General features: G+C 42.4%; 2 protein-coding genes across 4 annotated transcripts in view; one reads left to right on the forward strand and one right to left on the reverse strand.

Annotated features, from left to right (window-relative positions):
* LOC142065248 (C-type lectin domain family 2 member B-like) overlaps nt 1-24,223 on the reverse strand; it is a 31,962-nt gene extending 7,739 nt beyond the window's left edge. The window contains exons 1-5 of one of the 3 annotated variants that reach the window (XR_012663322.1): nt 23,937-24,217; nt 22,666-22,749; nt 21,792-21,976; nt 20,564-20,664; nt 17,557-18,941 (exon numbers count right to left, since the gene is read on the reverse strand). Coding sequence is in view for 2 of the 3 variants with exons in the window: in XM_075111219.1 (XP_074967320.1) it covers nt 18,827-18,941; nt 20,564-20,664; nt 21,792-21,976; nt 22,666-22,749; nt 23,937-24,012 (561 nt within the window). In the remaining variant the exon portion in view is untranslated. Of the gene's footprint in view, nt 1-16,762; nt 18,942-20,563; nt 20,665-21,791; nt 21,977-22,665; nt 22,750-23,936 lie in introns of those variants that run through there. The other 2 variants (XM_075111231.1, XM_075111219.1) reach the window with 2 other exon arrangements.
* Nucleotides 1,003-13,794, forward strand: LOC142065240 (natural killer cells antigen CD94-like). The gene is made up of 7 exons (XM_075111205.1): nt 1,003-1,182; nt 7,142-7,219; nt 8,340-8,438; nt 9,242-9,382; nt 10,378-10,529; nt 11,236-11,348; nt 12,715-13,794. Exons 1-7 carry the CDS (start codon nt 1,101-1,103, stop codon nt 12,845-12,847), a joined length of 798 nt encoding a protein of 265 aa, XP_074967306.1. The 5' UTR covers nt 1,003-1,100; the 3' UTR covers nt 12,848-13,794.
* Nucleotides 24,224-27,208: the final 2,985 nt, after the last annotated feature.

Here is a 27,208-nt window from a genome sequence, read left to right on the forward strand (position 1 = left end):
GATTATATCACAGGATAAAAGCACTATTTTCAATTGACCCGTGTAGGTTTGTAAAGCCTATCTGTGTCAAACTCTAAAGGAATTTTCTAAGTGGCAATAAAGCACAAAACCAATAACATAGCTCTCAGCAGGAAATGTCAGAACTGTGAACATGCAGGACTTTGTGTGTTCTGAAATGTGTTTTTAGGTTTTAGAAGTTTCAATTCAAATCTGTGGGGCTTTTCTTTGGGATTTTTTCTTTTTTGCCAAAATAAAAGACAAAACTACTGTCATCAAAATATCCTGCAGTAAACATATGAGTCATGAACAAGGAGTTAAAGGCAGCTCAGGCTTTCTGCCTGTGGAATTGCTGGTTCAAGCAAGGGATAGCTCAAGCAACTTAGGAACAGCAGCTCTGGTCCTCGTAACTACTGTTAAAGTATTGAAATATTCTTTTAAATGGCATTGACCATAGTATTTTTAATTTTATTTTGGGTTACATTTCTTTCATTTTTTGATAATAATAATATTTAAATCATTAATATAATCTAAATTCAGTTGTTAAACCATTATAGTACTTGGTGGATGGAGCAGGTTATAATTTGAGTTACATTTTTATAGCTCTAAGTATGATTGCATTTACATTAGCCCCCAAACATCTTATATATATCTTGTTTATCTTCCTTTTGGGTGAATAGGCTATGTAAGATCATGCACATGAGCAGAATACATCCACAACACAGATCATTCTGCTTTAGCTATTCTCATGAGAACCAGCAAAGTTTTGTACCTGTGTAAGTCCATTTTTGGGTACTCCTTAGAACCTTTGCTCTGCTTTGGCCCCCCCAAAAAATTTTATATTAATAAAAAGAATGTTTTTTAAACTTCATTTTCTCCTGTATTCTGAAGGGCAAGAGATCACACAAGCAGAGGCAGAATGGTGGCTGAAATAGGCTTTGAAGCTGTATTGAAAGAAGTACTTCCTTCCTTTTATGTTTCTCACACTTTCTCAGAGCCATAGCACGGCATATGTATACTTCTGGAGGCAGGCAAAGCTAATACAGGATGCAACCCAACGTATTAAACCAGCTCTTTCCATAAGTCAGAGGACTTGCTCATCGATGGCAGGTGATATCACATATGTGGATGTGGCAATGCTACCCATGGAAAGACCACACGTTCCTTCTCAGACATCAGTTCCAGGTAAAACAGCTAATCAGCTCTTGGACGTACACTGTTTTCTCTCATTTGCTGTCTCTCTCTCTCTTTCATTTTTAAAATTGCCAGTGGATAAGGCTAGAAGAATGTTATACAATGCTGCATGTAGAAGTCATGGGGAGGGTGAGAGGTTGCAAATGGTGGAAGAGATCCTCATGAAGTACAAATCAGAAAAGCTACTCTTAAGTCAGTGCTGCCACAGAGTAGTGTCTCAGTTCTGGCCCCTTGTTTTAAGTACAATGAGAAACAAAAATTGTTCATTTTTGAATAATGAGCAAAATCTTTTTTTTTTTAATATGCACGCTATGATAAAAAACCTGTTAGACTATGCTCCATCAAATTCCTGCCTAGTCAAAAAGTCAGATCAATGCATTTTATTATGTCTTCATGGAAAAGGAGCAGTAAATTAACTAGTAGATCAGAAAACTAGTGGCAGTCAAAAGTGCAGTCACTACCACTGAAGGAAGTACTGAATGACTCTAAAACCCTCCTGCTCTTCCTCTTTGATTATCCAGTAGTGAATTTCCCAGAACCACATTATCAATCTGGGATTGCTTCATATGTCTGTAACAAAACACAAAGGTTTAAGTCAATATTCACAGTAAGGAAGTTATTTAAATCATATTTTTTAAGAAATAAAATTTCCACTATTTGGAAAAAATGTAATTCATTCATGAAAACATTTGGCAAAATTCAGGATCACAGCTAATATGAATGACAACTTCTCACTATGAGCAAATAGGAAATGCTTGTGGTCAGAGTAAGATGATATTTTTGTGCTTTCAAGGTTCATTAAAGTATTTAATTACTTAAGGAAACTACGTTGTGTAATGAGAACTTTTTGAAGATGTTCTACTTACAATGTAGATTAATAATGATGATGATGCTCTGAATGCATGTACTTAAATGACGGAAAAAAGATTTTAAAAAATATTTTCACAAAACCTTTATCTAAAAAATCAAAATGAGTTCACTTTCTTATATATCTAACAGAAAATACTACCTTACACTGTATGTTCATGCATCCACAGATGTTGTTTGTATTACTGTAACCTGTACAACACAAAACACAGATTTTGCCTAGACTTTTACCCCATTTCTAAGGTGATATAATTTGTTTGCAAAGAGCATCAAATCTTTATTTGAAGACATCAAAAAATGTCCCTTGATCATGCTGTCTAAAGGACAAGCTTGAATTTGAATAGGCCTGGCTTTAATTTCCAATGAAAGTTCTCATTAATCTCTAGATGGTTCTTGTTAAATCTTTGTCGAATAGATTTTAGCACTCAATATTTTCTCACATGAAGTTACTGACCACAGTAATAAAGTAATTTCTCAGTGTCCTTTTGCCTTTAAATCTTTCAGTCTAACTCTCCAAAGAACTCTAATTGTTTTAGTGGATGTTTTTCTGTTCATTCTCCAGTGTTTCCATTTCCTTTAAAAAATATGGAGATGCACCAGAGATGCACCCAGTATGCACAAGTCTCAGTTATACAGAGACAAAAATCTCTTAAATAATTTTTCCTTCACTATTTATAACTTCCATTATCACCTTCCCCCATCCTCATATCTGGTCATATTCAAACACATTTTATTTGACTGGTCTTGAACTTAGAGATCTGTCATTATGGCTGTCTTTATGTATTGTTTTGTTAATGTTTACTATTTTCAGATTTTATTAGCAATTATTCTTCTACTTACTTTGACACAAATGCAAAAAGCGCTAAATAGTATTAAGCACTATTGGACCTCATATCAGTTTAGAACATGCCAGAAATATTTCCCTGATAACAATTATTTCTTTGCACTCATCATTAACATATACTAACAGGTTTTATTGCTACTAAAATAGACAAGAACTTGAGCCATATTATCATGTTTTAAAAACTCAAATGAACAATTTCAGTTGCTTGTTCCTTTCTTGAAGTTTAATGCTTTGACTGAAATTCACACATACTCATCCAGCTGGTGAGTGTTCTTTTCTTCAAAACCAAAAGACTCACTTTTACCATAGGAAGAATGGGAGAAACACATTTTTTCCACAGAATTATTTCTGTAATTTTTAAAAAATTGGTAGGAAATTTGAAAAAAAACCTGAAAGGTGACAGGCACATTGAGTAATGTTCACGAAACAGGCTTAAGCTCAGTGTAAGTATAACAATGATTAGTGTTGAGGTTCCGCACTGCACAGTGGAACCTGCGTGGTGGAACGCTGAGATGCCCAGCATTTCTTTACAGCTAACGGAGTAGAGTCTGGGATCCTAGCGTGGTGAGCTAGGAACTGTCCAAACTAGGTAATAGGATAGAGCAATGACACAAGGTGCTGCTTAGTCAGCTGTTTCTGGGATTTAAATCCTTCTCTGCAAGCTAGAAGCACTCTTCTACCTGGTCTGGGCTCAAGGCTGCTTCAGACAGGACAGCTTCTGCATAACAAACATGCTTACCGCAGGTCCCGCTTGTTATCACACCCTGCATGAAGAAGTTTCAATGCTTCCTCCAGTTCAGAGCAGAAATTTGAAGCTGATTCTCAAAGTGAGGGTCTCAGCTCGAAGGTGATGGGACTTTCCGCGGCAAGCATCACAAGCTCTCCCTTTGACACTATCCCGACTCTGTGACACGTTGAAATGTCCACTGGAGTATGGCCAGCACCCACATCTCTCCCTTTGCCAGATTTCATGCTGATCTTGCTCTTGGCCAGGGATGTCTACCTATCTTGCAGAAAAAAATGTAGCTTTGAGATGGGCATGAGGGAAAGCACTGCATGGTTAAAACTCTCACCACAGAGAACGGAGAGCTGGGTTTAATCACCACTGCAAATCTGACAGATGAATGCTCCAAGTGGCAGATTCCCAGACTTTAGGCAAGACTTCAAGTCACTCGGCTATGGTGAAGTGGAATGTGCCCACCTCCTCCTGGCTGCATTTAGTGCAAGTTTCAGATCATTAGATGCAATTTACTGGGGTAGATACTAAAAAACCAACATGGGTGAGGGGCATAGCTAACTTGTTCTGCTAAAGTATAGCTGCTGGCAAGATTTGGTGCACACGAAAGGTAAACATGTAGGGAACTGAACTATTGCCAAGGTTCTGCAGTAGTTGAGTAGGTGTTTTAAATATGTTAAATTTGGATTTGAGAGTGAAAGTCCCTTTACAGATCCAGTGCTCGCCTCTTTTTTTTTGTTTTTGTTTTTCATTATCTGTGAGATTTGGTTTCATCAAATTATGCAGAGTTTCTTGGAGTTCTCCCAAATACTTTTCTTATCTCAAAGTCTATTAAATGTATTTTGTGAAGATACAGAAAAAGATATAAAAATCACTGGTGGCACATACAGTTGGAAAGAATGTAAAAGTTTGCAGCTGAATGATAAGGAAAGCTCAGTCATTGAAAACTATTGGGATAAACTGATAGACTGGACATACTGTGTTAAATAAAATTTAACACAATGTAGCAATAAAAAATGTCTGCAGCCCTAAGTTTGGGAGGCTGCATCCAGAAAAATGATTGAAATGGATTTGCTGTGATCCCATTCCTACAGGAAAGTCAGTGCCAAGTTACACAACCAGTTGGACTCCAGCTGTCACTCAGGTGCTGGAGTGACAAGGACAAGGCAATTCTTGGAGGCTCTAGCAGGGCATGTTGAGGAAGAGTTAGTAGGCGGTACTATCTGTACACATGCTTTGGTGGGCTAGCAGATGCTGTTACAGTGCATGTGCTTCAAAAATAGATGTTCAAAAACAGAAAAGTATTCCAAAAATACAAGCAAGGATAAATACAGCATGGAAATCCATTTTCTAATAAAAGACTTGGACAGTTTATTCAAGAGTCACCTGCTTATGGTTCATAAATGATTGCATACAATGCATTTACTCTAGCAGGAAAACAAACTAAGAAGAGCGCAACTTCATCATCAAACTAGCCTACAAGTTGTTGTAGGCTGCTATTAGTTTACCCCTTAGCTTTTTTCTCCCTCCTTAGCCTCCTTGACCCCTCCAGGTCCTGACCATCTTATTATCCACCCTCTGCTGGACCCTCTCCAGCTTCCCCCAATTCCCCCTCAATGGGGTGGCCCACATCTGGATACAACATTCCAGGTGTGGCTGCAGCAACAGCAAGCGGAGCAGCACAGAAACTTCGCCTGTTCTGCAGGCCAGGGCTCTCCTGACAGCTCTGCTGGCAACTTGTACAAGCTGTGATGATGAGGGTGCACCATGGGCTCACATTCAACCTGGTGTCTGGTTGATTGAAAGAGCCTGATAGCTGTAAAGCCTGACTCTTTGGAGTGGGCGACCTGCCAGAAACACTCCCTGTCTGCACATTCACCAAGTAGAAGCTTCTAGTAAAGAGAGGTGTCTTTCTGCACTTGACAATTTGCATATAGAAATGAAGTGAAATTTCAGTTTTAATAAGTGAAAGAGATCTCCACCTAGACCCAGAGCTTCTTGCTGCTAAACTAGGTAAGGGTGTGTAAACATCTGGCAAAATTAAGGTTATGTGGTATTTTAGAACCGCTTGCTGACTTCTGAGGACTTCACATTCAAATGACCATGTGCCAATACACACTGTAAGTAATCCTTTTTTTAAAATATTCCATTTCCATGGATAATAATTTTTTTTTCATAAAATCTGAGAGATATTTGTTAAAGGAATGGATCTTTATTTGAGAGAGAAAATATTTAGTAATAGCAGGAGATTTTCTCTAGTATGTATTTTAGAAGTGTCTCCATTTACCAAGCTAGTGCATTTAAAAGTCTAAAAATCCTGACTGCTCTTCTTTGAAAAATATTTACATTCTAAGAAGAAAAACTTTTATGAGCATTTAATTTTAAGAACAGTTACTTATCTATACTGATAAATATAGTTTACAAATTTTCTGTAGTTCATTGAACTAATAAATTGTAATAAAGCAAACAGTAAAGTGTATTAGGTCAGGTTGTCTGAAGCATAGAACATCTTATGTGTACGAATAAACCTTATTTGCCAACCAGGTCCTCAGTATTTTTCTTACTCTAAAACCTCTTCACACTTCAGCAATTCTCATATCAAATGCTACCTCATTTTAGCCTAATGAGAGTCTCTTCTTCTGCCAAGTTTTTTCCTGGTCAGTGAGATTTTATATACCACAAATTGCTTACTTCTTTTTAAAAGCCCCAGTGATCACAAACTAGGGCTGTAGCACAGAGGCTTATTCTTTATTCAATGGATAAAACCTCACCTTTTATGGAAAGAAGATCAGCCTACCAAAGGTCCAAAAATCTTCCATTAAATTAGCCAGCAGCTCTACAAAATATCCAGGTAGAACAAAACTGAAAATGTGATCAGAAAGAATCCATGTGCATCTATCTCACACCATGCTATTTTAATGGCTTTTCTGTTTTGTTTTGTCAATGTACATCTGGAAAGGGATGTCTTCAACCATCAGGTCCATTCCTCTGTTGTTATAGGCACCATGTAATATCCTGGCATATGCATTCACAACTCAGGAATGCCCCCAAGAATCACCTCGCTGCAGACGCGTTTCTCTGAGTGGCAGTTTCCCCTTTGGGGTCTCCCTGCTCCATGAAGTGGTCACGGCTCTGATGCCCCTTAAGCCCTTATGATACCTCCTGAGGTGGCTTAGCAACAAATGGGGTGTTTGCTACGTGTAGTACCCAGGTCTTACCCATCCTTCAGTCTGTCTGTCTGCTTCCTGGTCCAGCCACATAGGACCCAAGTAGTTCAAGCAAAGATTATGGAAGATGCTTTCAGTTACTTTCTGACAGCAGCAGGAAATGATAAGTCATCATCTTGCCTGTTGTTTCTTAAAAAAAAAAAAAAAGCTGAACATCAAGCTCTGGAAATATAAGCCCATTTTTATACAGACTCAGTCTTCTGTGTAATTCTTTATTGTTTCTCCACTTAATGGCTTGCACAACCACAAATGTCAGCATTTCCCTACTCCTTACAGGAAACATGATCACATACGCTGAGCTGCGCATGAAGCCGAAACCCAAAGGGAGCAGAAGATCAGAGACTTCCGCTTCTGGTAGTGTGCTATTTTGTTTGGTTGTTGGTTACTAATTATAGATTTAGTCTTTCCTATTACCCAACAGTAAAACCTGTTATCAAGACCTCAATAAAGAACTGATTTGACATTTCATATGTTTTTTTTTTCTGCTGGGTTCTCAGACTATACTTTCCTTGTAAAAATAATACTGAAAGAGATTTTAAAAATAACTTTTAAAAATGTCTTTGTGCCCTACATTGAAAATTTAGCAAAGGGAAGTAAAATTCCACATTTTTTAGGAACCCTCCTGTAAGTGTCTCTGCAGGAGCAGTCACAGGGACACATTTGGCTTTGAAAGTAGTCTAATACCCAGCTGTCTATGTGCAGTTACTGCACTGATGATTGTCACCCTCTCTGTACTGAAGAACATGTGCCAGACAAGGTCAGGCCCATATAACTCTGTGAACTAAAAGGGAACTTTACGAAGTACATCTCAGGCAGCCAGAGAATGGGGTAGTTGCTCATCTCACACAGGCAAGGTCAGGAAAAGAGCAGTGATCAAAGTGCAACTCTGTGGCTTGTGGAAATGGCACCTTGACTCCAAATTTCCTTGGGTCCTGCCTCTTCCTGAGTGTTTCACCCTCATGAGCTGATGAATGCTGAATGGCTGGAGAGGTGTTATGGTGTCAGTATGGGATTTTTTGCCTTTTTTGTGCATTTAGATAAGTTAGCTTTCAGCCATGTGACAGGCATGTTAACACAGGAGGGCATGACCAAAGGGGAGGAACATACCACAGACATCCGTGATACTTTCTCTGAACTGCTCTGCAGGGTCTTGCAGGGCATAGGTGGGTAGGTGGGAGGAGGTAACTCTTGAAAAAATTAATTCAAAGGAGAAAAAGAGAATTCTTAATTGAATGACTGATTGAAAATCACTTGCTCTATCTGACAAAATGATCTTTTGGTTTCACTTCCATGTATGCAAAATGGATGCAAATTTTTAAAAAGTAAAATGTCCCTGCATACTTCAAACAGCAGACTGATTTTAGGCAGATGATTTCTCTGATTGTTTGCATGCAAGAAACTGGCATACATAAAAGCAGTGTTAATTCTATTAGTGCAAAGACGTTAAGCTGCTCTTCCTCCTGCCTCCCTCTAGGCTGCCGACACGGGCACTCAGCCTGGTTCTATGTGGTGCTGGTCCTGGGAGTTTTTGTGCTCATCCTGCTGGGTGTCATAGCCGTGCTAGCCAAGCAATGTGAGTAGGTCATACCATCCACTTCATCTCTTCATTGCAGACATGGTTAAAACTCACAAGCACAGTGAGGCCCAAAGAAAAATTCCCTTAGCGTTGAATTAAAGGTGTCAAGTCATACACAAATACAGGAAAATAAATGTAGCATTCCAAAGGGAACATCTGCTACCTGTCATTTAACATACATAGCACAGATGAAGGGGAGCTGCTGCAATCTACCTTGTCATCGGTGATGCCGGAAGGCTGTAGAGGGAGATTTCAAATCATTATGACAATCAAAACATTTGGTCTTCCTGACTTACAAGTTAAAAGTTGCATCCATGATGCTACTTTGAGACCATTTCACTTAACTACTTTGTAGATTTGAACAAATAAAAATCAGACTTCAGATCATTTCGTTTAATCAGACTTCCCTGGTACTCGTAATATCATAATCCACAACATACTCCAGTTATACAAGAGCTGTTCCAGAGAACATATTAATTTCCTAAGAGAAAACAGTCTTGAAAAACTTCAGAAAAAACATGTCCCTCACGGCCCTCCTTAAAATCTCACCAAAATATTGTGTATTCTTTGTATATCCAAATATCAAAAATAACAAACATTTGCTTTTCCTGACTGTCCATATTATTCAACAGCTACACCCTTTGCCACATGGATATACTCACTGAGTATGCTTGTAACTGAGTCTGTATACCCACCCAATGCACACACACACACGCATCCTCACATTCACATATAACAGTGGACACAAAGACTGCATTTCCTCAACCTTGTTGTTAACCATAAACTCTTTTCTTTTCAAGTTTTGAAGGGCAGAGCAGAAAAATCAGAAAGTTTGTCCCAGTATGGTCTAAATAGCACTGGTGATCACATTTCTTCAGAGAAAACTGTCTTGGCCAAGCTCCTGAAATGGCTCAAAGAGGAACTGTGTGAAGATGGACAGGGTGAGGAAAGTCCTTTCACAGCATAGAGGACGTGTTGTGTGCACACTTCCGTTGTCTCTGTTCCCATTTCTGTAACACCCTGCAATTTATGGGAAATCACTGGTACTACCCAGGGAGCATGGTGTTCCTGCATAGAAGTGATGCCAGGATCTAAACTAACATTTTAATGACAATAGTTTTGCTCCTCTTTCAGCATAAATAGTTTCCAGTACCTTCTTTGCATTTCTTTCTGCCAGGAGCTGCTGTCAGAAATGCCATATATCGTATGTCCTCCCCTTGTCCTGGAGAACACTTTCCAGACAATAATTATTCACAAAGAGTGGGAGGTAATTTAGCAGAATTATTAGAGCCAGGGAAAGACCTTCCTGGTCTTTTTATTGTGGAACTCTTATTTGTTGGCAAATATTAATGCTTTTCTAAGGATTGATTGTAACGATGTTACTTAGAAACATTAGAGGAAGCCAAGACAGAAAATGTGGGAGATATTCCTCCCAGATGCTCTGAGTGAAATGAGAAGTAAACCTGGGGATAGCAGTGTTCCCCTTATTTAACATAGTTATTTCTCCAGCTCCATGGATGTAGTTTGAATGTCAATTAAGTAGCTGTGCTTTCCGGTCACATCATGTCTCAGATCCATATACTCTGCATCATGTCACATTGCACGGTGTGTTCCTCACAAGGGCTGTGTGTGGGAGGAGGAACAGTGTCTTCATAGCCCTCTAGGTCCTCCGGGTACTCTCCACTGGGCAGGTGCACAGGGCGGTGGAGAGCCTGATGATGTGCAGTGGGAGTGCAGAAGTGCACAATGGCAAGGGAGTGGGAAGCTGAGGAGAGGAATGGCATTGGAGCCTTCAAACCTCTCCCCACACCAAGCGAACACATTCTTGGGACTGGCTGCTTTTGGACCAGCCAGGCAGGCACATGAACATAAAATGCTAGAAGGCAACTGGAACAAGTCATGCTACGAGCTAATGGTTCCCTCTCTCCACCCATAGGAGCAACATGTGAGCTGTGTCCTCCAGGGTGGCAACTACACAAGGGGAGATGTTACTACTTCTCTGAGGAGGCTGTAAGCTGGGATGACAGCCAGAGAAACTGTCTGGCCAGGAAATCCCAGCTTCTTGTCATTGAAGATGAATTTGAGATGGTGAGTCTTGCAGCAGCCCTAAAATTGTGCAACAGGCATCTGCCTTAGCCAAATATTTCACCAAGCGAACATGGCCCAGATGTCAGGTGTACATGCAGGCAAGCAAGAGTCCCATCAAGTGCAGAGCATCTGACCCGCTATGGGCAGGAGTCTGTATAGGGTTGGATAGGGTCAACAGAGGAGAAGCACGAGATGCAAGTGTTGAAGCCAGAGTAGTTATGAGTGTGAGGAGGAAATGCTGGGGACTTCCCACCCATTTCCACTACTTGGCTCTGGGAAGAGGGGTCTGATCCAACTACTAAACAGAGATTCAGACAGCCAAACCTCCTCATTTTCCTTTGGGAAAATGAATAGCAAGGTATCACTGAATGGCTCTTCTGAGAAACGTATTGTTCCCTGAGGAATGGGTCTTTTACCTTGAAGACCAGGCTTTGCAACCCAACTCATTTGGGTGAGGAGCATCACTGAGGGTTTTTTTTTGACAGCTGACAGGAAGCCAGTCAGCCTGAGTGCCAGCCTGAATCAGAAACTCTGTGGCTGGTCACATGCATATAGGCTGTTGTAATGGGCTGCCGCCATGGCTGGATCCCTGTCCTTGCTCCCCACATGAGGGACTACCTGAAAAGCTGTGCATGAGATGGGACAGCAATCTGAGCACAGCAGAAAAGCTCTGCTGTTGGGTAACATGCTTCTACTTGTTCCACAGGAATTCATAGACAATAAAGAAAAAGACACCAAATATATCTGGATTGGGCAGAAGATTCAAGACATAAAGAAACAAGGGAATTCAGTTGAAGATCCTGGAGTAAAAGAAAACAGGTGATAATTTGTGGGGGGGAAGGGTGTCTTCAGCAAAAGCTAAGGTGTAGTACTCTGCATGTAAATACAACTCTGAATCCAAGCTAACTTCCCAAAGCACAGATATAGTCCTGCATCTTCAGGCACTTATTCAGGGTCTATTTCACAGCCAGTTCCAGGTTACGTTGGAAACAGATTTGTTTTCTGCCTTCAAGACCAACCACAGTCACAGTGTATGTATTAATGCAGAGGGACATTAATTAACATCTCTCCCATGAAATCACTACCAAAAAACTCTCTCAGTGTACAGACCATATATATTGCCTCTGCTGAATGTGACGCCTGTCACATAGTGTGGGTGCTGACATCTGTGCAGCTGAGGGGTTCTTCCCCTCCCTTTCATCATTACAGTTCAGCATTATGGCTGCATGTGGAGGTTTTCTCATGCTTCTTACACTAATGTTCATGATGCTACAGGCTTGGGGAGGAGTGGCTGGAGAGCTTCCTGGAGGAAAAGGACCTGGGGGTGTTAGTCGACAGCCAGCTGAACATGAGCCAGCAGTGTGCTCAGGTGGCCAAGAAGGTCAATGGCATCCTGGCTTGTATCAGGAATAGTGAGGCCAGCAGGAGCAGGGAGGTGATCGTGCCCCTGTACTCGGCACTGGTGAGGCCACACCTCAAGTACTGTGTGCAGTTTTGGGACCATCACCACAAGAAAGACATCGAGGTGCTGGAGCGTGTCCAGAAAAGGGCAACAAAGTTGGTGAAGGGTCTAGAGAACAAGTCTTATGAGGAGCAGCTGAGGCAATTGGGGTTGTTTAGTCTGGAGAAGAGGAGGCTGAGGGGAGACCTTATCGCTCTCTACAACTACCTGAAAGGAGGTTGTAGTGAGGTGGGGGTCGGTCTCTTCTCCCTAGTAACAAGCGATAGGATGAGAGGAAATGGCCTCAAGCTGTGCCAGGGGAAGTTTAGGTTGGACATTAGGAAAAACTTCTTCACCAAAAGGGTTGTCAGGCATTGGAACAGGCTGCCCAGAGAGGCGGTTGAGTCTCCATCCCTGGAGGTATTTAAAAGAAGGGTAGAGGGTATGGTTTAGTGGTGGACTTGGCAGTGATAGGTTAGCGGTTGGACTCAATGATCTTAAGGGTCTTTTCCAACCTTAATGACTCTATGATTCTATGATTCTATGAATATCAACCCCTCAGCAGCCAGCAGCCTCTGCTGTGGGTGCCTATCCCACTTCCATGTCACTGTTGAGGAACTCTGCTTCTTTGGGTTACTGGATGGGCATCACCCAAACCCCTCACTCAAGATACTATCAATATTTTTTATCTAGTACTGAATTTAAAGCTGACAACTTATTGCATTCCTTTTGGTCTCTCACCAGGATACCTATGAATAGAATAGAGACTGACAAGAACTGTGCAGTTTACCGAAGAAAAAACATGATCCAAGTAGATAACTGCCAGACTTTAAAGAAGTGGATCTGTAAGAAGAATGCAACTTTGTTAGTGCTCTGAGACAAATTGTCAGACAACAGGCAGCGCTTTTTGTCAGAAGACCCATTTTACTGATAAAACAACATGTGATGTAAATCATTTTATGAGACTTGCAAACAAATATGCATTTTGTTGTTCTGTGTTCCCTAAGACTTTGATTCAAACAGGGAACTCAGAAGTTGCCAGGCGTCAGTGTGAAGGTCATGCAACAGGACTGCAAGTCAGCATGTGTGGATTCAGGGGTGCTGAGCCTTTCCACGGACATGTGTTGGCAGCAGCTGTCTCTAGAAAAGGGCAGGGGAGAAGAGGTACTCGTGAGGATGAGCACTGTGCACACAAACTGTGATGTGCAGGAAAGATGCCCTGTGTGTGCTGAAGAGTGTGTTGGAGCCCACTGCTGTTGTACATATCCCTTTGGCAGCTGCTGCTGAGCTGAAGGAACTTCTTATTTGGGTTTTAATATTTCAGTGTTTTCTGAAGTTTGTGGGCTTTTTCCTTACAGTCTAATTGTGACTTACAAAAGCCCCTTGAGGGCTGGGAAAAATGCATTTATTAGACAGTGTGTTACACTTACTCAGGGCTGACCTGCACAGATGCTGGACATACAGAACCAGATCAAGCACGAAGTTACTCAGAACACTTGTGGTCAATAAGCTGGTGGCTCTCATCTTCTTCTGATGCTGAACCTTGGGATCTGAAAGAAATCCCTTAGCTAGGGAAGGGGCTTGGACAGCATTGCAGTGCAAGGAAATGAAGATGATAGCCTGCTGTTCTACCTATATTTTGTCCCTTTATGTTGCAAATTCTTTCACGTGGAACCACAGGTACTGCCTGTAAGGTATGATGATGAGGTACAGAAGGTAAAGGGTGGTGAAATTAATGCCTGTGGGTACACTCAGTAAATACATTACTTGGGCATTCAAATGTCATGGACACATGCTATTTCTGGAATAAAAAATGCTAAGAGCAGTCTGACTTAGTGCCTTTATTAAGTTCATATGTTTGAAAAAAATTAACAAATGTCACATATTGATTTTTAAGAAATCAGACATGCCATTTGTTTCAGCTTTTAAAAACATCTTAGGTAGTAACTCCTCTAGATCTGTAGCTAGCATGTGTCTAAAATCAGAGTGACCAAATGCAAAGCAAATCTTTGCAGCATTGTAGACCTATTTCCAGTGACTTTTGTTGCAAAAGTGAGGAAAGCAAGTAATGTGTAAACAGGGAAATTTAAAAAAAATAACACAGGACAATGGAAGTGGAGATGTAATAAAAATGTTTTCCTCCTCTTTGCAAATCATGTACCTCCTCTTGGGTATTTCCAGGGCTGTGAGTGCTCTAATAGGCCTTAAGGGTTCTCACCAGCCTCTCCTTCTGAGACTCTCTCGGTCTTCAGCCTCTGCCTGAGCTCTGTCAAAGATGTACCTGCCTCCAGCCCTGTCCCATCTACTGGATGGGACACCTGAGTCCTACCTACATGACAGGTTGGACAATTCAACTGGTAACTGAACCAACTTCTTCACTGAATAAATTACCAAACACTTCAGATGCAAAAGCTAGTATGCAAAGAGATCAAAAGTTAGTCCCCTTTCTAAACTCTAGCCTTATATTCTCAGACTGTGGGGCAAAGCAGCTGAGGCAGGCTAATACTTACACAGTGCTGTCTTGCAAAGGTGTAAAATCTACTTCTCTGTGCTTACAGACAGGGTTGCTCAAGTAAATTTTCATTTTAACCACCATAATTTGATTTCAGGCAGGACCTCTTCAAATGCCCCTAAAGTTAACTCTACTCTGTTGTGTGTTCCAGAAGCAGCTGAATTCTTATCTCATTTCATAGAATTATGCAATAATTTATAGCAGAAGGGACCTCAAGGCCCTTTCAGGGCCAGCCAGGGGGACATTATAAGTTCCCAGAGTTTTATTATAATTTTATGTATTTTTATACCAGCTATATGGGGGACGCTGTGGGAGGGCAGGGAAGCACCCACAAAGGGCAACGCTAAAATCAAAGGTGCTACTCTAACAAAAAATGTACAGACTGGAATTGAAGTCCTTATTAGCAATGACAGAGTCAGACAAGTCCAAGGTGGCTTTTGAAATGTAAAGCCTTTAGGTCATCTTTGCTATGATACACATAATTAAAGGCAGCAGCAGTTTCCTAGGTACGTTGTCTCATACCTGCACCAGATGTCCAGTGTCACTACGGAGGGCTGTGGTTAATGTGTTGCAACTTGTGACGAGTAACCAACAGACATGCTTGCACATGAGCTCTTGGTGTAAAGTACTGCAGCTTCAGCGTGCACGACTGCAGCTGTGGAACAAACTGTGAGCACCAGCTGGCTGACAACCTTCCACCTACAGACACTGATGGGTGACACCTCACTTCATTATAGTCAAACAGAGATGCCAGGAAGGCAGTAGGAGCATATAAGTGAGAGTTGTAAAGGCGTAGAGATCTTCTGTGGAAAGAGAGACCATCCACGTGATGCAGTCTCCTGTGTTGCATAGGCACAGCACAATGGCTCTTCAAAAGGACTTCGGGGCTACAGATTAAAAAGGGAACTGTACCTTCAGTGTGGCTGACTTCATTTCAAATGAAAAAACAACACAGAATTACCCTACAAAATGCAGCATCAGCAGCTAAAGACTCATTTGGAAGACTACTGTTATTCTCATGTTAAAAGAACAACAAAAAATCCCCCAGACTCAGTGCAGCACATGTGAGGGGAAGAGGATCGGTTTGTTTATTCTAAGCAGAGAAGCAAAGGCAAGGAAAGTCTGAAATGAGTAGGATCTACCTATATCTACAATACCTATATTTCATATATATATCTATATTTCATATAGATACATTGCCCACTGAGAAAAGGTAACTTCAGGGTACTTAAAGCATACCCTTCTCCATGCATTGGAGACAACTGCTGAATTGCTGTTTTTTATGGCAGATGTTTCTCTAGCCATGCAGACTTTAACAAGAAAAAACTCCTGAACTAGCTTATCTCAAATTGGTTGTGGCACTTAAGTGTTAACAGTATTCACGGTACATCCAGTATTTGAGCATTCTCACTATTACTGATGCAATTAAACATGTTTTTGCAGGGCCTTACTGAAGCTCTTATCTACATTTTAAGTAGTCACTAAATATCGAGAAATTCCACTGTTTTAAAAAAAAAAAGGCCATTAAAGTGAAGTACTTCATTAAGCCCCACTCTGAGTAAAGCATTTGCAGCCTGACCCTTCATTTCTTAGCACAACAAACTCTGGATGCTAATTGCACCCATTAAGAGTCAGATTGCAAGAGAGCTTTCATTATAACCTACTCACAGTTAGAAAGTGCTCACATTTTCTTCAAAACCTCCTTTAAAAAACAAAATTTCCCATTTTTGGACTCTATCCATAGATGGCACTGATGAAAAAAACATAAGTGACATTATTTTGTAGTTAAAGGCAACATTCAGGTAAATCAGCTCATTCAGAAAGGCTAAGACATCGCATGGTACATGAATATGTCTTATCCCTTACAACTTCTGCTAAATTTGTGAAAGTTACTTCAAGTACGCCCCTCATGCAAATACCTGGGAAATTTTGCAAGAGTGAAATGCGAAAAATTCTGTGTTTCCCTCCAAACTTACTGTACTGTGTTTCACTGCACACCTCAGCATTTCCAGAGAAGTACTTCAGCATTTCAGTTAAATGCTTTTGCTAAAAGTCTGACAGATTTTGAAGTCTGAAAATGTGTTAGAAAGTGAAATGCAATCTTTTTTGGGTCAAACATCTTGTCTCATGTCAATCTCAACGTTATGATTAAGGATCTTTTCATATTCAAAACCTGAAAATATAATTTTGCTTCAGTCTAGTGATTTTTTTTTTCCCCAAATGGGGCCTGAGCTGAAAAATACTTTTAACAGCACAATATTAAGACACAAACCACTGTAATTCAGAGGCTCTGTAAAGATATTTATTGAGTACCTTTTCAGGACTATTGCACATACCATATCCTTTAGAGCTAATTAATTTAAAAACTTTGCAGGATAACCACCCCACCTAGTTACATATAAATTAACACATAGATTATTAGGTTATTCGCACTGTAGAGTCCTGTTCCTGTGCCTATAAAGAATACAAGCAATTAAAAAAAAGTGTAGTTCAGAAAAATTAGTGATCATTTATAAACAGACATCTTAAAGTCATAATTTGTTAACAATATCCATACTGCACAGTCCTGCTAAAGTCCTGTTGTCACAGAAGATAATGAAGGCATAAACAGGACTGAACAAAAGTAGACAGGAATTAAATTTGCATAAAACCACAGTGAAGGCAAAAATAATTACAAATAGGACAAAAAACCCCAACAAACCAACAACACTCCAAGTAACCTGTCAAACATGGTGCAATTTTACATTCTCAAAAAAAGAGAAGACACGATTATCCTCCCTTCACTGAAACTACAGTGCACTCTAGCGGCTACTCCAAAAATGGCTGCGCTTGCTCGTTCAAGAAGTCCCGCAGAGTCCATAGAATCATAGAATCAAAGAGTCATTAAGGTTGGAAAAGACCCTTAAGATCATTGAGTCCAACCGCTAACCTATCACTGCCAAGTCCACCACTAAACCATACCCTCTACCCTTCTTTTAAATACCTCCAGGGATGGAGACTCCACCACCTCCCTGGGCAGCCTGTTCCAATGTTTGACAACCCTTTTGTTGAAGAAGTTTTTCCTAATGTCCAACCTAAACTTCCCCTGGTGCAGCTTGAGGTCATTTCCTCTCTATAGCATATCCAGGTCACAAGAAAACCAATTTTCCCGATTTTATTCCAAACAGGGAAGTCTTTTGCCCTGCTATACACGCAACTTCCCTATTCTTCCTTCTTTAGAAACCCGACAGGAATAGTCCCTCCAGGAAAATAAGCTGCTTTGCTTCCTCCAGGTCAAATGTCACTTTTAATCTTCAGGGTTCATGCTAGACATGAGTGGACAGAGTTCAGCAGGATTTTGCCCTAATTCTGTTCAGGCTCACAGCAATCCAACAGCACTGGGAGTTGCTGCTGAAAATAATACACACACAGAGAACAAAACACTGATTGTCCATCCAGATACGTATCACTTGCTTAGAAACCTCATGCTCCGACAGGCACAGAACATGAGAAAATGAGAGAGAAATGTCCTTTGCTGTTAATTCCCTTATTCTCTACTCATGATTTTGCCTATTTGCACTGAGGACTATTTCTAACTTTACAATATTAATGCCTGCAGCTTGCCTATACTTTTCCAGTTCAAACTCTTTTCCCCATCAGTGCAGATCCTCAGGTCAATAAATATCTATTCTTACTTTTTTTTTTTTTTTGCTAATATAAGTGCTGTGGGAAAGAGAACTGCAGGTGCAGTGCAGCTACATAGATCTCAGTCATAATACTGTCACGCTAATTTAACAAGATTAATGTAAAACAACAGTAACAAAACATTGAATGCAATGCAGAGTCACACAAGATGCACCCTGTCAAACCGGGAGAGCAAAATCTGCAGTGATCCTGTCTAAAACAACAGTGCTCATTTCTGCATCACCATGTACCTGAGAGGCACTGGCAGACCTTCAGACGGACCCAATTCACAACCCTACCCAGCACACAGAGCTTGGCTGAGGGAAAAGCAGAACAATTACCTCCAACTGCACACCGAAAAGGAAAAGAAAAAGCAGCTGCTTAGGATCCGGCAAGAGAAGAGTTAATGGAAGAAATACTGATGACACAAAGAAAGGGAACTACAGGCTGCATAGTAGCTAGAAAAACGTGGCAAGGAAGTGGCGCTGAACCAAGCCATTTAAAAAACATTGTTAAAAAACAGATGCTTCCTCCATGGGTGGAGAATTCTGGCTACCAGAAAAGTCATTCACCTCAAAGCAGGAGCTGAGACACATTCCCAGATCCCAGAGTACAGACATAGCCCACATAGACATCAAACCACAGCTTAAGTGTCTGGGGTGGTGCCTTCATCCACCTTTATCATGCTAAGCTAACATTCAAGCTACAGACCCACTTCCTGGTTAAATAACATCCAGAGGCCGAAACTCCTTTTGACTCAAGATAGGCACAATTTCCAGAGCCTTTTACTTCAAACCTGTAAGGGAGAATGAAAGAAACAATTACTTTGACACCCACAATCAAATAATGCAATAGAGCAAAGGGAACTACAGGGATCACAGGTTCTCTTTGTACAAAGCCTGATTTACCACAGGCAAGGCATGGCAGGAGGATGATAGCTTGTGCTTTGAAGAGAACACCACGAAGTTTATCTTTTTTTAATAGGTCCTGGCCCCCAGAACACAAAATCTAGCACTTGCAGCACTCCTGCCTCTTGTCTAGCAGTCACTTAATGTGAAATACACCCTGAGAGCAGAGATTGGAATTCAGGTTCATCCTCCTCAAGGATGCTGTGCTATCAAGACTGGCTCCACTGATATCCACATCCTTCTACTCAGCTAAAATGTTCCAGCAGAAGCTGTGAAACAAATGCCTTTCTCATTTCCCTCTTCCTCAGAACAGACCATGGTACTATGGTTAAGGGGGTGGTGGAAAACGGGAAGCAAACCTAAGTTTCCACACTGTAGGTGTCCCTATATGAGAGGTAAGGGTCTCCTTCATCAACTGTGTTTTCAAAGTGTTACAGCGTTCTGTGAATAGGCCAACCAAACTAGTACGGTCTCTCGAGGAGCCAAGGGACAAATCCCCATCAGTATTAACACGACTCTAGTAGCAAACTGAGCTTAGACTTCAAGGTGTTCACCTTCTAAAGACAGGAAGGGCAGTTTGAGGCATGCAGAGAGGCAGAAGTCTATGAATGTAAAGACCTTCAACACTGAAAATGAAAGCATCAGTGGATGTTTGTATCGAAGGCAGGTGCAAGAGTGGGAAGTACTGCAATTTTCAATTTGAGATGACTACGTGCTGCTTGCATCTCACATTAAATCCCTCGAGTCTTGGGGATGAACCAACCTAAAAAGTGGAAATTTTAAATATTCTTAAGTTAATTTCAGACTTGTGAAATCTCAGTGCTTATTCCTGTCACTCAATGATAACAGAATTACAGTTGGTGTAATTCTACCGACTCCTGCTGGCAGCTGCCCCAGAATGAGAAGCAGCAGTCTGAGCAGATAGGACAACTGTTGGTGGGAGGAACAAACCACCCCGCACCTGATACCAGTGGGACAGAGGATAGAGCCATGATCACAGAGCAGCTCATGTAACAAATTCACAGCCTCACCTTTCCCTCCAGCAGCCTTTTTTGCAGGCACATGCCATAAGAAGTATGAAACCATCTCTTAGAAGCCTCTCAAATATCTTTGCCATAAACCTCACGCAGGTTGCCCACAGGTTTGCACTTTTGCAAAATATATTTTGTAATGAGGATTTTGTGTTATTGTTACTTCCATTCCTCTCCCATTGCTTTGGTATCTTGGTGGTCTCTTGGTTTAACTTTTACTTTGCTATACTGTCTCTTACCATGAGCTCCTGTCTCATGTAGCTTCTGAACCTGGCATTAAAAATTTATCTCCTAACTTTTATCCATCACGGTTTTAGCAATGCTATGTGAAATCTTTGTTGTATTCCATGCTCTTTCCAGAGTCATCCCTTCAACTTCATTGAAGATATTTCTCTGAAGTCACTGTCTATATCTGCATTATTCTCTCTTACTCCCCTATAATTCAGTATCACCAGCAAAAACCCTTAACGTTGACTTACAGTTTATTGTCTAATGCTTTCCCATTTACCCAAAAGAACTCTTCATTTCTTTTACAGAGTCCAATCCAAGGGTCTTGCTTTGTTATCTTCATCAGAAAACTCTGTAGGAATAAACGCATATGAGAAAAGAAATTTTCCATGTTTGGTCCAGTTACCAAAATACAAAGTCTTTGATCCAGGGCTAGAAAGCAAGACAATGACCTTGCCTTCCTCCCAGAAGAAACAATATTAAAGATTAAATCTACAGAGTACTGCAGCATCTGTATCTTGTGCAATCCATGTACTGAAATAGAACTTACAACTTGATCAGAAATCAAACTTGATTAGTTTTGAGACAGGATCCCTGCAGCACTCGGATATTGTAGTGACAGAAATGCCAACTATGAGAACACAAGGATAATACTGAGTATTAAGAGCTGCTTTGGAACTGCAAATGCATCATTTTACTGCCTCTCCACAAGAAAGTTTCAAAGAACAATCAACGCCTTTGCAGCTGATGCGTTTCTCCATCACTGATGTGTCTTCATCATATTGACTTTTTATTATCAGCAAGCAAAGATTTGTGGGAGACATTTTAGAATGTAAAGGAAGATCCTTGCCACAGTGTGTGCAACAGGATTGACATCTGCACCCAGTATGCCCATTATACTGGTGTCTGTAACAGGGCTGCCTGACCTAGAGAGAGGGTCTTTTAAAATATCAAGGTCTGCTCCTAAGGTATGTAACGGATGTGGAGGAATATATTCTCCTAGGTCTTTGTGCAAGGTGGAATCTTTCCTAACATTGCAGTACAATACCGAAAAAGATGCTCCAAGCTGTGGTGAGGATAACTATCTCCAAACTCCAAAGGTCAAGACTAACATACCTACCAACTTGGTTGTCGTCAACCTATTTTGCTAAGAGAGAACAGCTGTCTAATTAAAGACAAATGAGATGCAACAGTGGGTACCCTAATGTTGCCTTCAAGGTGAGTATTTATGGCTGTGAGCAGCATTTAACTTAACTCAGATAAGCCTCGGGCATCTTCTAAAACATCAACTGCTAAAACTATGTTTGCTGTTTGCAGGGAGAGGAGGCATGCAGCTTTCTGCAAGCTGTGACTTGTCATGGTCTTTACATCAGCTTTCAAACCGTTCAGCTTAAGAGGCTGGAGGAACACACTGGTTCATTGTGCAGCTCCCTAGAAGTGAGAGGGGTGAAAAAAGGACCCCCCCATTTGCTCCCTTACCAGTTCCTGATGATTTTCGATCACCAGGAGGGAAGCATTGTGCAAAGAGCAGAGGCTCTGACTGGAGTTCCAGTTGGCTTCACCCTCTGAGAGGTAGTAGCATTTCTTCTGGAAATACAGCCAACCCGATGGACAGAGTTCCAGCAAAGGACAGACAGGAAAATCTCTGGCTGAAGAACGGTTTACTGCAAAAAGACAAAAAACAATCTACCTATTTCTTCCAACTGGAAAAGGTTTCTGGAGCTTTTTAGCTTGCTTTCTGACTGCATCATCTAAAATCATCTAAGTCTAACCATGGTGCTATTACTTCTGCCCAGCGGAAAAAACTACTGTAAACTGTTGTAAACCCTTATGGTTGCTGACCTACCTTTAATGCGATGATCGGGGCAGGCTGGTAGAAGTAGCTGAGAAGGTGATAAGAAAGTATCCTCCAAGGACTCTTCTACAACTTTAATATTTCTGACAACTACAGTTTTTGCAAGTGTTGCTTCCTTGCAGCTGAATTAATAGCTTTGTTTATTATAGTGTATTTTTTGAAGGACTACAGATTGGTTGCAAAGAACAATCTTCCATTTGTTGTTTGTTTTCTTGAACTTGGATTAAGATGAACAGTAAGGTAATGAACTTGAATGCCAGATGTATACTAAGACTAAACTGAGCACTCCCTGATGCCACTGCAACTAGCAGAGTCATTTCTCCAGCACTTGACCACAATTTTAAACACTGTGTCATAAGACATGTATTTAACTTTGAAATAAGGTAAGTTCTGAAAAAACTTTTTGAGGTTTTGAGGGACTTCTGACCAGAATATATATTTTATCTGGTAATTTCTACAGCTAATCATGTTTTCTTTTTAAATTATTTACACACTTACCAAACTGAATACACAAAATCAAAATTACAGCAGCAGTAAGGACTCCAGCAACACCTCGCCATAACCAGATATTTGAGAACAGACCTAAAAAAAAAAGCCAGGAATTTAAAATAAAACCAGCTGAAAGGGGAGTAGAGCCCAGGACCCATGAAGCTGTTCCAAAAACAGTTGCTCTCCGTGGCGAGCAGGCTGGGAACAGAGCTGAAGACTGGGAAGTGTGTGACATTTAGCTTGTCATTACAAAGCTACTTAGCTAACAAGAACCGTGAATTACTCTGAATTCTAATTACATCATCCAGAACTTAACCTAATAGTGGTTCTAGCAGTTCCCGACACTCTAAAGTGATTGAAAAAGAAAGAAAAGAGCATGGAACAAATGAGAGTGAAGATGGTAAGTTGAGGTTGACCTGATGCCTAAACATGGCACAAATAAGAGAAATGAGACCAGTCATCAGCTCCAGAGCCCAAAACTCCAGAGGAACAAGCAGCCTTATCCCAAAATGACACCTTTCCAGAGCCTCCTTCTCTTCCCATCTCCCTTCTAGGAGCCAGCAGCGAGCTGGGCTTAGAGGTGGGAAGGACCCACCAACTTGCCGTGGCTTGTGTCAAACTTTGCAGGCAGTAGGAAGGGACGAGGTGCCCCTGAAAGGCCACAAAAGGAGGGTCCCCTCTCACGGGTGGTCGCTCTGCTGCCCGCACAGGGGTCTGCCTGGGCAGACTCCTACCTCTGTGAAGCGCCAGAAGACACAGGTGGGGTTACCTAGCCTCCACACACAATGGGAGCCCCACGGGACGCTGGCACGGGGCTGATTCCCAGCCGGCCCCACTCACGCCGCAGCCCACACGACGCCCGGCACCTCCCGGGGCATTTCTGGGGTGGGTCTTGCGGCCCGGAGCCCGGCGCCTTCCCCCTCCCCGCCAGCCCACGGCTGTCCCGGGCGGCCGGCGCCTCTCGACGGCGGGACCTCCAGCGGACCGGCCCCTCCGCGCCGGGCGGACACCCGGAGGAGCGCCCCGGACAGGGGGTTTTCCACCGGCCCGGCGGCTCCCGGGACGCCGCGGGGCAGCAGCCGCCGCTCCCAGCCCCACGGCTCCGCTCCCGGGCCGGGGGACGACCGTGCTCCGGGGCCGCGGGCTGCACGGCGGGTCACCCCGCCACGGCCCACCCGCCCTCCGCCCCTGCCGCCGGCGGGGTCTCCCGGTGACCCCCCGGCTGCGGCTACAGCATTCCTGTGACATCTCCCCCGGCCCCGCTCCCTCTGCCCCGTCACCTTTGCGGGACGCCGGCCCCCGCTCCGGGGAGCCGCTGCGGCCGCCGCGGCCGCCGCCGCCCCCTCCGCGTCCCATGGGTGCGGAGCGGCCGTCCCGCCGGGTGGGGAAATCACGGGGCCGGAACTGCCGAAGCGGCCGGCCCCGGGGTAGGAAGGGTGGGGGCAGGCGGCGGGCGCCGGCCCGCTTCACCCGGCCGCGGCCGCGGCCCCGGCAGCGGGGGGCGCGGGGAGGGGCCGGACCTCTGGGTGCACAGGGACAGTGCCCGGGATCGGTACCAGCCCTACCGCTTCGGGATAGAAAAAGGAAATGGGAAATGGTTTAAGAAAAACTTGGCTCCCGCCACATCTCGCTGTGATTATCTGACATCAGCTGATTTCAGGACAACGGAGGGACCTGACATAAAGGCAGAAGGCTCTTGCTGCCTTTGTATTTAAATTTTGACTACTTAAAACTTGAGCTCTTTGGAATGCCTGGGCAGTGATTTGCCTCACCCAGGAAAGCATAAAGCCTGACAATTCTGACTTGCCAGCTGTGGGGATGAAGGTGTATCAGAAGTCGTAGCATCGCTTGTAAGACAGGGCCATACACATCAGAAGGGTTGGCACGCAGTACAGACATTTCACCTGGTGTGTTATGCGCAATAACTGGTTTACTTACAACAGATCTCGACTGCGTTGCATGTTCAAATCGCCAGAGGAACACGGCTCTCTTCAAGTCAACATGCAGGCTCTGTGCAAGGCTGACGAGGAATTCAGTGGCAGTTTATCCAAGACAGACATCTGTACTTGGGGAGGAAGCCTTACATAGAAAACCATGAGAATGAAGGGTTACGCTTTATGCTTTCATTGCAGTCTCCCATTACTTTGTTTGTCAATGATTTTGAGCAGTAATCAGTTGCTGAAAATTATCTCCAGGTGTTTATATTTACAGGTAATAAAGAGCCATGTAGGCTTTATACTTCCATAAGTATAAATTGACTTGCAGTTGATTTTAGCCTTTGCCTGCAGCAGATGTTAATTTGAGCAATGGGCTGGGAGAGCTGGACAGGCCAGCATGCCCGGGATGACGCCTGAGAAGAAAGATAAAGGCGGAAGGGTGAAGAAGAAGCTAAAAGATATGCACAAACAAGGCTTAAAGCACGGTGGCTTCAGGGAAGTTAGGGAGCTGAAGGTTTCTAGGGGAGGGAGAAAGGGAGAGGGAAGAGGCAATGGGTCCAGACAGCACAAGCTGTAGACAGTTTAAGAAGTTTTTGGAGACCTGAACCTAGAGAGACAGAGAGTGGGTGGGTGTGGAATTAGGAGATCAGGGAGGTTTGATACCTGTTTCATATAGAGGAGATTTTGCATACAAGGCAATAGTGGAATATGAATGTGTGCATGACTGTTATTCTAAGCACAGGTTATTCAGTGTTTATTCACTTCAAAGACACGCGTTTCTCTCTTGCCATTCAGACCTGCCTGTTACTGAGGTCAAAAATAAGTTACTGTGGCTTATAACCGCAGAGCATTCGTGGGTACTCTTTTTCACATTTACTCACCCACTAATACAAAAGATACTTTTGACAGTTGCAGGCCACTCTCCAGGCTGACAAAAAAAACCTGAGAACCTGTAACATCTTCAGCTGTGAATGAGCTGATGCTCCAAAACTACCATAGTTATAACCCCAGATGCTTATAGGTGAGACGCTTGACCTTTACTTTCCCAGATCGGTTTGGCTAAGACACCTCCAGCCTGAAGAGCAGGCAGGCTGCTGCTGTTGTGGAGGATGTGTGATTTGGCAGGCTCCCACCACCTGAGCTTAATGCTTCAGTGAGGGAGGTCAGCTACCAATAGACTAGTTGAGCACTAGGTGTAGTGGTCAGGCTGATCTTGGAGGATCTCGTTCATCCTCATACCAGAGCAGAAAGCAGTGTATAGACTGACTGCAAGAGGGGCACTTGTCCAACCCACGCTCAGCTGCTGGCTCTCCTTTCATGTGCCTTACCAGCTTGAGGCACATGGGCCTCAGCAAGGTAAGTCTGCAAATTCCTCTGCAGAGGTAACTCCTGTGGACATCACTGGAGACTGTTGGGGTGCTGAGAACAGCTGTTTGGAAAAGGGAAATGTTTATTTCTGCAGGAGAAAAATGTCTTCCTTAAGGCACTGCAGGGGCCAAATATTTATTCTTTCATCTGCATATTTGGTTTCATGAAATGTTCCCACATTTTATAAAATGAAGACTGAAAAAGAAGATAAGAATTTCTTAAAGGAAAACAGCAAAAGGCAAAAATACCTTCCAAACTGAATCACTGGAAAATTACTTCAAAATATTGCCATGATGTAGGGAGAAAATGCAAACATTCCAAGTAAAAAGCATGGCATTTTCCAAAATAATTTGTTTTCTCTGGAAAAAACCCAGCCCCTGCAACACTAGGAGTCTCACGGGATTGACACCAAAAGTAACAGTTGGATTCTGTGCCTCTAGCCCCTGCTCACTGCTACTACAGATAATCTTTGGTTACCTTTTGTCACTCACTAACATGCTACCTCTACCTTTTCTAAAGAATTGCATTCAAGTTATGCAAGGATAAAACACCGCATGTCAGAAATTCAGAGGTAGAGGATATATATACATATGTATATCATATATACATATGATATGTGTGCTGTGGCCACAGCAGTGTACTGCAGAGATGCCTGAGCTCGACTGCCACTAAACAGCTCCTATGCTACTAGCAATCTTGCTGTGATTGCACAGACTGGGGTGGACTACCCTACCTTGATCTTGTTTGACTTGTCAGTCCATTCCTATCTCCCTCCCCAGTCAAGGGGAGAACCACTACTGAGTTCAAAATCTTCAGTCAAACCTTGAGGTATTTGTACCCCAAACAAAATTAACTTCTGACATTTTGGGGTGCTTTGGAAACTGTAGTAATGTCCACATATATCAGACAAGTATTAGTTTCTGAACTGGGCCAATCCATTTCTTAGAAAAGGAGCTGAATGAATGTTACAGTGCATTGTGTTCCTTTTTATATGTTTTAAAGCTAGTAGCACTCCACTGATCCATAGATAGGTACCTCTCATGCAGCAAAAAGCATGGCTTATTTGTAATGTTTCAATTGTAGTCCTGCAAAGCCTCCTGACCTCAGTATGTCTCTGTACTGTAGGAATCCTATCAGTAAATAAGAAGGAAGGTACTGAAAGATTTGCTTTTTGCTTAATATTCCTGAAGTTTATTTTTCATTAGTCCTGTGTTCAGCTGAACAAAAACAGATTTCTTTCTTAGTAG

This window comes from Phalacrocorax aristotelis, chromosome 1 (assembly GCF_949628215.1).
Source record: "Phalacrocorax aristotelis chromosome 1, bGulAri2.1, whole genome shotgun sequence".
NCBI lineage: Eukaryota > Metazoa > Chordata > Aves > Suliformes > Phalacrocoracidae > Phalacrocorax > Phalacrocorax aristotelis.